At 39.2% G+C, this 12,057-nt stretch overlaps 1 protein-coding gene across 10 annotated transcripts in view; it reads left to right on the plus strand.

Annotated features, from left to right (window-relative positions):
* Positions 1 to 12,057, plus strand: part of LOC102398822 — a 472,058-nt gene that overhangs the window by 155,995 nt on the left and 304,006 nt on the right. For 9 of the 10 annotated variants that reach the window (XM_044936730.2, XM_025276189.3, XM_025276191.3 and 6 more), the window contains one exon: positions 11,983 to 12,024. The exons of the other annotated variant lie outside the window; for it this stretch is intronic. In XM_044936730.2, coding sequence (XP_044792665.1) covers positions 11,983 to 12,024 — 42 coding nt within the window. The remainder of the gene's footprint in view (positions 1 to 11,982; positions 12,025 to 12,057) is intronic. 10 annotated transcript variants of the gene reach the window in all.

Below are 12,057 nucleotides of genomic sequence, written 5' to 3' on the forward strand. Positions count from 1 at the left end.
ACAGTATTTTAACACTCTTTGGCATTGTACTTCTTTGGGGTTGAAATGAAAGATGATATTTTCTGGTCCTGTGGCCACTAAGTTTTGCAAATTTGCACACATATTCGGAGAAGGCAATGGCAACCCACTCCAGTACTCTTGCCTGGAAAATCTCATGGATGGAGGAGCCTGGTAGGCTGCAGTCCATGGGGTCCCTAAGGGTCGGACATGACTGAGCGTCTTCACTTTCACTTTTCACTTTCATGCATTGGAGAAGGAAATGGCAACTCACTCCAGTGTTCCTGCCTGGAGAATCCCAGGGACAGGGGAGCCTGGTGGGCTGCCGTCTATGGGGTTGCGCAAAGGCGGACACGATTGAAGTGACGCAGCAGCAGCAGCAGCAGCAGCAGCAGCAGCAGCAGACATAGTGTGTGTAACACAGTAACAGCATCATCTTCTAGGATTTTAATAGCTCAGCTGAAATTCTGTCACCTCCACTAGCTTTGTTCCTAGCAATGCTTCCTAAGGTCCACTTGACTTCACACTCCAGGATGTCTAGCTTTAGGTAAATGACTTCCGTATCGTGGTTATCTGGGTCATTAAGACCTTTTTTTGTATAGTTCTTCTGTGTATTCTTACCACCTATTCTTAATTTCTTCTGCTTCTGTTAGCCTCTTAGTGCTTCTGTCCTTTATTATGCCCATTCTTGCGTAAAATGTTCCCTTGATATTTCCAATTTTCTTGAAGTGATCTTGTTTTACCATTCTATTGCTTTCCTCTACTTTGCATTGTCCACTTTGGAAGGCCTTATTATGTCTCCTTGCTATTGTCTGGAGTCTGCATTCATTGGGGCATATCATTCCCTTTCTCCCTGGCATTTTACTTCTATTCTTTCTTCAACTACTTGTAAAGCCTCTTCAGATAAGCACTTTGCCTTCTTAATTCTTACATTTCTTTCTCTTGGGGATGGTTTGGGTCAATGCTTCCTGAACAGTGTTACAAACCTCTGTCCATAGTTCTTCAGGTACTCTGTCTACCAGATCTAATTCCTTGCATCTATTGGTCACCTTCACTGTATAATAATAAGGGATTTTATTAAGTCATACCTGAATGACCTAGTGGTTATCCCTACATTCTCTGATTTAAGCTTGAATTTTGCAATAAGGAGCTCATGATCTGAGCCACAGTCAGATCCAGGTCTTGTTTTTACTAACTGTATAGTGCTTCTCCATCTGTATCAAAAATAGCTTCTGGGAAGCTAGAATGCTAAGTAGATACTTCAGAAACTGAACAGTCCTTGGAATATAGATGCTTGAATCTAGAGAAAACCAGGATTAAAAGATGTGTTTTAATACTCACACCCTTCAGTTAAGATCTCAGAAAGGTCTTAATCTATGATTAAGGACAATGCTCCAGAAGAACTATCTTAATAAAGCCAAAAGTCGAGTCTCAGTAGGATCAAGGTGATTCAATTTAACTGTCTGCCACAACAGTATTTATTATACTTTAGAGGAAATAACATAATACAGACCCTCTGTGGTGTATTATCCACAAAATACAGTAAAAGTTACTAGACATGCAAAGATAAGAGAAAATGATTAATGATTAATAAGTATGTAAAGCAATATATACCAGAAATTATCCAGATAATGGTGTTAGCAGAAAACAGTTTCAAAAAAGTTGTGATTATTATGTTGAAGTAACATGCACTTAATTTTTATGTTCCCCCAAATCCATATCTTGAAGTCCTAGCACCTAATGCGGTGGTGTTTGCAAATGAGATCTTTGGAAAGTAATTTAGTTTACAAGGGTTCATGAGGGCACTGTGATTATGACTTTTTGAGGGGAAGACATCGGAGTGCTTTCTCACTCACTCTCTGATTCTTCCATATGATGACAGAAAAATAAAATACCATTTACAAACTAGGAAGAGGGTGCTCACCAATAATAGAAATAATTAGCATCTTGATCATAAACTTCCCAGCCTCCTGAACTATGAAAAATGAATGCTTGTTTTTGAGCCCCATAGTCTATAGAAGTTGTTATAGTAGCCCTAGGTGATGAATATATATATTTATATATCAGATCAGATCAGTCACTCAGTCATGTCCGACTCTTTGCGACCCCATGAATCGCAGCACACCAGGCCTCCCTGTCCATCACCAACTCCCCGAGTTCACTGAGACTCACGTCCATCAGTGATGCCATCCAGCCATCTCATCCTCTGTCATCCCCTTCTCCTCCTGCCCCCAATTCCTCCCAGCATCAGAGTCTTTGCCAATGAGTCATGAGTCTTCGCATGAGGTGGCCAAAGTACTGGAGTTTCAGCTTCAGCATCATTCCTTCCAAAGAAATCCCAGGGCTGATCTCCTTCAGAATGGACTGGTTGGATCACCTTGCAGTCGAAGGGACTCTCAAGAGTCTTCTGCAACACCACAGTTCAAAAGCATCAATTCTTTGGCATTCAGCCTTCTTCACAGTCCAACTCTCACATCCATACATGACCACAGGAAAAACCATAGCCTTGACTAGATGAACCTTTGTTGGCAAAGTAATGTCTCTGCTTTTGAATATGCTATCTAGGTTGGTCATAACTTTCCTTCCAAGGAGTAAGTGTCTTTTAATTTCATGGCAGCAGTCACCATCTGTAGTGATTTTGGAGCCCAGAAAAATACAGTCTGACACTGTTTCCACTGTTTCCCCATCTATTTCCCATGCAGTGGTGGGACCGGATGCCATGATGTTCGTTTTCGGAATATTGAGCTTTAAGCCAACTTTTTCACTCTCCACTTTCACTTTCATCAAGAGGCTTTTGAGTTCCTCTTCACTTTCTGCCATAAGGGTGGTGTCATCTGCATATCTGAGGTTATTGATATCTCTCCCCGCAATCTTTATTCCAGTTTGTGTTTCTTCCAGTCCAAAGTTTCTCATGATGTACTTTGCATATAAGTTAAATAAAGGGTGACAATATACAGCCTTGACGAACTCCTTTTCCTATTTGGAACCAGTCTGTTGTTCCATGTCCAGTTCTAACTGTTGCTTCCTGACCTGCATACAGATTTCTCAAGAGGCAGATCAGGTGTTCTGGTATTCCCATCTCTTTCATAATTTTCCACAATTTATTGTGATCCACACAGTCAAAGGCTTTGGCATAGTCAATAAAGCAGAAATAGATGTTTTTCTGGAACTCTCTTGCTTTTTCTATGATCCAGTGGGTGTTGGCAATTTGATCTCTGTTTCCTCTGCCTTTTCTAAAACCAGCTTGAACATCAGGAAGTTCACGGTTCACATATTGCTGAAGCCTGGCTTGGAGAATTTTGAGAATTACTTTACTAGCGTGTGAGATGAGTGCAATTGTGTGATAGTTTGAGCATTCTTTGGCATTGCCTTTCTTTGGGGTTGGAATGAAAACTGACCTTTTCCAGTCCTGTGGCCACTGCTGAGTTTTCCGAATTTGCTGGCATATTGAGTGCAGCACTTTCACAGCATCATCTTTCAGGATTTGGAATAGCTCCACTAGAATTTCATCACCTCCACTCTCTTTGTTCGTAGTGATGCTTTCTAAGGCCCGCTTGACTTCACATTCCAGGATGTCTGGCTCTAGGGCAGTGATCACACAATCATGATTATCTGGGTTGTAAAGATCTTTTTTATACAGTTCTTCTGTGTATTCTTGCCATCTCTCCTTAATATCTTCTGCTTCTGTTAGGTCCATACCGTTTCTGTCCTTTATCGAGCTCATCTTTGCATGAAATGTTCCTTTGGTATCTCTGATTTTCTTGAAGAGATCTCTAGTCTTTCCCATTCTGTTGTTTACTTCTATTTCTTTGCATTGATTGCTGAAGAAGGCTTTCTTATCTCTTCTTGGTATTCTTTGGAACTCTGCATTCAGATGTTTATATCTTTCCTTTTCTCCTTTGCTTTTCACTTGTCTTCTTTTCACAGCTATTTGTAAGGCCTCCCCAGACAGCCATTTTGCTTTTTTGCATTTCTTTTCTATGGGAATGGTCTTGATCCCTGTCTCCTGTACAGTGTCACGAACCTCATTCCATAGTTCATCAAGCACTCTATCAGATCTAGACCCTTAAATCTATTTCTCATTTCCACTGTATAATCATAAAGGATTTGATTTAGGTCATACCTGAATGGTCTAGTGGTTTCCCCTACTTTCTTCAGTTTAAGTCTGAATTTGGCAATGAGTTCATGATCTGAGCCACAGTCAGCTCCTGGTCTTGTTTTTGCTGACTGTATAGAGCTTCTCTATCTTTGGCTGCAAAGAATATAATCAATCTGATTTTGATTATATATATATATATATGTATGTATATATGTGTGTGTGTGTGTGTATATATATATATATATATATATATATATATATATATAATAGAGAAAAACAATGGATAAAATGGATGAAAAGACAGATAATTCCAAAAGTAATTTAAAATGTATAAAAGTAGTTGTACACTCTAGAACAATAATAGATCACATCTGAAATTAAGAACTATTTGGGTAGATAGGTTCAACAAGCAGTATATGTGAATTTGAAGATAAGTCATTTTTAAAATATCTAAACTAAAGCACTGAGAGGGAAAAAAAAAAAAAAGATTGAAAAAATGAGAACATAGCATGTATGACTTGCTGAAATGTTCCAACATGCATAGAATCGGTAATCCAAAAAGAAAGGATAGAGAGAATGGGACAGAAGCAATATTTAAAAAAATAACGGAGAAGAATATTTTTTCAAGTGAGGTGAAATGCATAAATCCACACATTAAAGAAGTTCAGAAAGGATATAAACAAAACTTCATATACACACAACTAACTAAAATCATTTTGTTGTTAAAATATCAAAGACAGAAAAAAAATTAAAACTTTGCGTAAGAGAAATAAGAAATCTTCAATGGAGTCACAGTAAAACTGATGGCTGAATTTTCAGCAGAAGCAATGGAAGCCAACAGTAGGATAACAAGCCATTTCTTCTGAACTGAGATTTTTCCATGAAGATTGTCAATGATAAAATTGAAAGAGTTCTAGGCAAACCTGGATGGTTGGTCACTCTGTTCAGAAGATAATTTTGTGATATCTTTAAAGGTAATGAATGGGGAGAATTCCTGCCAACATGTATTTTTCATCATTGAAAGCAAAAATGAATACATGTAAATATCCTATAAAAATTAAGGCAAAATTAAGAGGTTTGAACAGAAACAAATGCTAAAATTATTTGTCACAGGAGACTTCCACTACAATAAAGGGAGTTATTTTACCTGAAAGAAAATTATCCTAGAAGTATGAAAGTGAACAAAGGAATGAAGGATTCCAGAAATAGAAAATATGTGGGTGAAATATAAATGAATATTACTTCTGTATACTAATAGCAATATTAACGTTTTATAAAGTGTATGACATAGATAAAAGTAAAAAAAAAAAAAAGTAAGAGCAATGTTTTAAACCGTTTGTAAAATTCTAGGAATTAAGAACTGGTGAAGTTACTAATTTAATGTGGATTGAAATAAATTGGATACATAATCTGTAGTACAACAATTAATCAAAGTTTTTAGTCTGGAATTATTTACACACTTTTTTTGGTAAATTTATTTATTTTAATTGGACACTAATTACTTTACAATATTGTAGTTGTTTTTGCCATACACTGACATGAATCAGCCATGGGTGTATATGTGCCCCCATGCTGAACCACCCCCCGCCCCATTCCCATCCCTCAGGGTCATCCCAGTACACTGGCCCTGAGTAGCATGCCTCATGCATTGAACCTGTACTAGTGATCTATTTCACATATGGTAATATACATGTTTCAACGCTATTCTCTCAAATCATACCACCTTCGCCTTATCCCACAACTGCTTAATTAAACGTTAAATAAAGCTATAAAGAGTGGTGAAATAAGGATAGCTCAGTGAAGAAATTCAGTAAAGAAAAGAGGCTGAATAAAATTCCAAAGCAGGGAATTTACGTCACCTACGAAGGCCTCAGGCATCCTCCCATTCTCCCGAAGGAGGGGAGACACTAAGGCCTCCCCGGTCAGATCTTAGACGCCCAGGCAAAATTAGTAGGCTTGACGAGCTTCCCCACCTCAGAGGAAAAATTCAGCCAGAAGGAGAAAGAAAGAACGACATGGGGAGACCAAATTTTGGTCAACAAAAGGACATACTTTATTTTCCAAAGTAGTTTTATACCTTAAGTTGTGCATAGAGGATCATGAGGGAAGAGGTAGAGTCATGCAAGGACAGCAGTTCCTGATCCTAATCGAAGCCAGGCTTTCAAACTTATCATATGCAAAAGTTTAGGTGATTTACATCATCTTCTGGCCAGGAGGCCTGTTAACATTTTAAGAAACTTATTTTTCTGTAAGGGTGATTATTCTAAAGTCAGGCGCCAGCCTCCAAAAAGCACTGGATAAAGTTGCATTCCTATAGGGCAAAGGTGAGGTGGGCTCAATCAAGAAAATAATTAACTCAAGTGTCCAAGGTTACAAACATTGAGGCTACTACTTACATTTCTATACACCCATTATATCAATCAATACACTGCCAAGGACACAGTAGGTAAGGGATATGGAGACTTAGCAGCAAACATTGGCCCAACAAGTGAACAACCCTTCACCAATACAATTCCGAATCAATCTTTTAACTGCTCAAAGGAATCTGTATTTAGACAGTTTAGAACATCTCCTGCCTCTCACAGTTGGGAGGCTCTGAACAATCAATCACATGTGGCCGGAAAAACCTATTCAGGCAAGCTAGAGGATTTCCAAAGGAATTTGTAGGTTGAAACACTGTCACACTCAGGAATTATTAACTGGAGCTGTAAGTTAATTCGCTTTTCATAGAGAGGTAGTGGGGGACAGCCCCCTGTAAAGTAAGAGGTGTAGGTAAGAGCACAAAGCAGAAAGTAGGCAGACTCTGGTTTTGGGGGTAGATGCTCGAGAATTCACAGGGGGACTGCTGAGGCTTGATCCCGCCTTTGTGTATGCTGAGCTCCTCCCTCATGACATTTGCCATGAGTGGAGTTCCTCAGGCCAGCTCCCGGCAATAGGGGACTGGAATGCAAAAGTAGGAAGTCAAGAAACACCTGGAGTAACAGGCAAATTTGGCCTTGGAATATGGAACGAAGCAGGGAAAAGGATAATAGAGTTTTGCCAAGAAAATGCACTGGTCATAGCAAACACCCTCTTCCAACAAGACAAGAGAAGACTCTATACATGGACATCACCAGATGATCAACACCAAAATCAGACTGATTATATTCTTTGCAGCCAAAGCTGGAGAAGCTCTATACAGTCAACAAAAACAAGACCAGGAGCTGATGTTGGCTCGGATCATGAACTCCTTATTGCCAAATTCAGACTTAAATTTAAGAAAGTAGGGAAAACCACTAGACCATTCAGGTATGACCTAAATCAAATCCCTTATGATTATAATGTGGAAGTGAGAAATAGATTTAAGGGACTAGATCTGATAGAACGAGTGCCTGATGACCTATGGACAGAGGTTCGTGACATTGTACAGGAGGCGGATCAAGACCATCCCCATGGAAAAGAAATGCAAAAAAGCAAAATGGCTATCTGAGGAGGCCTTACAAATAGCTGTGAAAAGAAGAGAAGTGAAAAGCAAAGGAGAAAAAGAAAGATATAAACATCTGAATGCAGAGTTCCAAAGAATAGCAAGAAAGATGAGAAAACCTTCCTCAGTGATCAATGCAAAGAAATAGTGGAAAACAAAAGAATGGGAAAAAGTAAAGATCTCTTCAAGAAAATTAGAGATACTTAGGGAACATTTCATGCAAAGATGGGCTCGATAAAAGACAGAAATGGTACGGACCTAACAGAAACAGAAGATATTAAGAAGAGGTGGCAACAATACACAGAAGAACTGTACAAAAAAGATCTTCACGACCAAGATAATGACGATGATGTGATCACTCACCTAGAGCCAGACATCCTGGAATGTGAAGTCAAGTGTGCCTTAGAAAGCATCACTACGAAAAAAACCTAGTGGAGGTTATGGAATTCCAGTTGAGCTATTTCAAATCCTGAAAGATGATGCTGTGAAAGTGCTGCACTCAATATGCCAGCCTGCCGGGGTCCAGCCCCAGCTGATCCAGGGTATTCGAAGGAGAGACGGCTAGGCGACCTATTCAAATGTTAATTAGAGATAATAAAGAGGAATAGAATGAGGATAGCTCAGTAGGAAAATTCAGTGGAGAAAAGAAGCTGAGTGGCTTGGTTTACGCAGAAAATCAATATAACCCGTGACACCAGGTTAGCTCTGACCACGGAGGCCGCAGGCGCCCTCTCGAATAGCGGAAGGTGCCCCACCTTAGACACCTTCTCGAGTGGGTCTTAGAAGCCCAGGCAAATAAATGGTCGCAGAGGACATCCACGCTCCAGATGGACACTCAGCTGGAAGTTAAAGGGAAGAATGACATGGGGAGACCAAGCGTTGGTGAGCAAGGCCCATAGCTTTATTTTCAACAGGGGCTTTTATACCCTAAGTTACACATAGAGGATAATAGGGGATGCAAAATCAGCAGTCTTTGATGCTTATCAAAAACCAGGGTTTCTTTCCTGCAGATTTATCGTATACAAATGGTTTAGGTGATTTACATCATCTTCTGGCCAGAGGCCTATTAACATTTTATGACTCTTGACAAGCACTTATCAACAAAGACTTATTTTCTCTAAGAGTAATTATTTTAAGGTTTGGCACCATCTTCCGAAGATAAGATTACGTTCCTATAGGGTGGATGTGTAATGGGTTTACAAAGGAAAGAATTTACTACCTTAAGGGTCTAAAGTTACTAACACCAGGCCACTACTTATTTTTTCTACATACCAACTATATTAATTAATGCACATTCAAGGATACAATTCAGGGGATGTGAAAACTTGGCAACAAACATTGGCTCATCAATGAAATCTTTTACTAGCTTTATTCTGACAGTTTCTAATTCTCTGAGAGGCTCTAAGCTATTTGAATATCTTAAGCTTCCCGTGCCTCTGGAGGCTGGGAGACTGTAAACAATCGTATGCATAGCTGTAGGTGTCCGGGTAAACTTGTCAGGCGAGTTAGAGAGCCATCTGAGGGGTTTGGATTTAAACACTCCTAATTGCCCAGGAACTTTATTAATTGGAGCTGTAAGTTAACTCTTTGACAGAGAGAGTGAGATGGTGGTGGGGGACAGCCCCCAGTAAAGTCAGAGGTGAGAGCACAAAGCAATAAAGTAGGCAGACTCTGGTTTTTTGGGGGGTAGATGCTCGAGAATATCCGGGGGCACTCCCGAGGCTCGATCCCGCCTTTGCGTATGCCGAGCCCCCTTCCTCATGACCTTTGTCACGAGTGGAATGTCTCTCGCCGGCTCCCGGCACCAGCCAATTTGGAAAACTCAGCAGTGGCCACATGACTGGAAAAGGTCAGTTTTCATTCCAATCCCAAAGAAAGGCAATGCCAAAGAACGCTCAAACTACCACACAATTGCACTCATCTCACACGCTAGTAAAGTAATGCTCAAAATTCTCCAAGCCAGGCTTCAGCAATACGTGAACCGTCAACTTCCAGATATTCAAGCTGGTTTTAGAAAAGGCAGAGGAACCAGAGATCAAATTGCCAACATCCGCTGGATCATAGAAAAAGCAAGAGAGTCCAGAAAAACATCTATTTCTGCTTTATTGACTATGCCAAAGCCTTTGACTGTGTGGATCACAATAAACTGTGGAATATTCTGAAAGAGATGGGAATACCAGACCACCTGACCTGCCTCTTGAGAAACCTATATGCAGGTCAGGAAGCAACAGTTAGAACTGGACATGGAACAACAGACTGGTTCCAAATAGGAAAAGGAGTGCATCAATGCTGTATATTGTCACCCTGCTTTTTTAACTTATATGCAGAGTACATCATGAGAAATGCTGGACTGGAAGAAGCACAAGCTGGAATCAAGATTGCTGGGAGAAATATCAGTAACCTCAGATATGCAGATGAAACCATCCTTATGGCAGAAAGTGAAGAGGAACTAAAAAGTCTCTTGATGAAAGTGAAAGAGGAGAGTGAAAAAATTGGCTTAAAGCTCAACATTCAGAAAACGAAGATCATGGCATCTGGTCCCATCACTTCATGGGAAATAGATGGTGAAATAGTGGAAACAGTGTCATATATTATTTTTTTTGGCTCCAAATTCACTGCAGATGGTGATTTCAGCCATGAAATTAAAAGATGCTTACTCCTTGGAAGGAAAGTTATGACTAAAGCAGAGACATTACTTTGCCAACAAAGGTCCGTCTAATCAAGGCTATGGTTTTTCCTGTGGTCATGTATGTATGTGAGAGTTGGACTGTGAAGAAAGCTGAGCACCATGGAATTGATGCTTTTGAACTGTCATGTTGGAGAAGACACTTGCGAGTCCCATGGACTGCAAGGAGTTTCAACCAGTCCATTCTAAAGGAGATCAGCCCTTGGTGTTCTTTGGCAGGAATGATGCTAAAGCTGAAACTCCAGTACTTTGGCCACCTCATGCGAAGAGTTGACTCATGGAAAAGACTCTGAGGCTGGGAGGGATTGGGGACAAGAAGTAAAGGGGACGACAGAGGATGGGATGACTGGATGGCAACACCAATTCAATGGACATGAATTTGTGTTAACTCTGGGAGTTGGTGATGGACAAGGAGGCCTGGCATGCTGCAATTCATAGGGTCATAAAGAGTACGACATGGCTGAGCAACTGTAGTGAACTGAAGTATATTTATGAGTTATACTTTATATATGAAGAAACAGAGATTAAAATTGTGAAAATAAGGAAAAATGCCTCATGTAAAACTGAGGCTAAGCAGTGTTCAACAACCTGAATGACTCTTAGAGATAGTAAGCATGCCTGTGTGCTACAATGCTTTAGCTGTCGAACTCTTTGAGCCTCCATGGGGATTCTCCAAGCAATACTGGAGTGGATTGCATTTCCCTACTCCAGGGGATCTTCCGAACCCAGGGATCAAACCTGCCTTTCTTATGTCTCCCGCATTGGCAGGCAGGTTTTTTACCTCTGGTGCCAACTGAGAAGCCCTGACTGGAAAAAACAAAAGCCTCAGACAAAAGCTTTGTTTTTTATATAAAAGTATGTTTTCATTTGTATAAGGTTCAAAGAGAAAATAATTGACTTTGAGATAGAATATTGTTTACTACTTGTGGTATAGACTAGGAAGGGACATGAGAATACCTTATAAGTTGCTAGAAAGTTACTGTATTCTTACTCATTTTGTGATTATAGAGGTATATACATAAGAAAAAACAACATCTAGTATATATTGATGATACTGATGCAATTGTATGTCATTTGTTGTAAAATAAATAAATTTCTTAAAAGAAACTGTGGTGGTCAGGAAAACCATTAAATATGTCATTTATCTTTAAAAGTTTTGACAATTAAGTGAAACTTGTCATTTGTCATTTGAAGAAGAAATGGAAATTAAAACTTGGACAGTGATAACAAAAAAGATTGAAGAGATTGCAATATAAGAGGTTTAAGGCTATTGTATTTATCCAAGGAGGATATAGATTTTGATTAAACAGATTGTTATGCATATTAAAATATTTAGGTTAGAGGGACATATAAAAGGTATAATGTCTTGACCAGTAGAGTAGGAAACAAAGAAAATGAAGAAAACATGTTTTAATAGAGAGCAGGGAAGATGAAATAAATGGGCCAATAAAAATGTGTGGTATATGAAAGATAAAATGGTAGAATAGGTCAAAATGTATCACATCACAATAAACATAAATAGATAAAATTCATCTGTTGCAAGACAGATACCTCTCAGATTGGTGCAAGTCCCTAGGATTTTGGAGGATGCCTTTTTATATCCTGGAAATGAATATATCATTTGAAACACACTAGCATTATGACTATTTAATATTTATTCCATGCCCTCAAAAATTAATAAATAACAGATTTTATGTTCATAGTTATACACTAACTTTTGATTTATTTTTCTTGTAGTCTGATCTCAGCCATGAAATGGAATCTGATATGATAGATGTGGTAAGTGGCCTCCCAAGATTTTGTTTTCTAAAA

The sequence above is a fragment of the Bubalus bubalis genome, chromosome X (genome assembly GCF_019923935.1).
Source record: "Bubalus bubalis isolate 160015118507 breed Murrah chromosome X, NDDB_SH_1, whole genome shotgun sequence".
Lineage (NCBI taxonomy): Eukaryota > Metazoa > Chordata > Mammalia > Artiodactyla > Bovidae > Bubalus > Bubalus bubalis.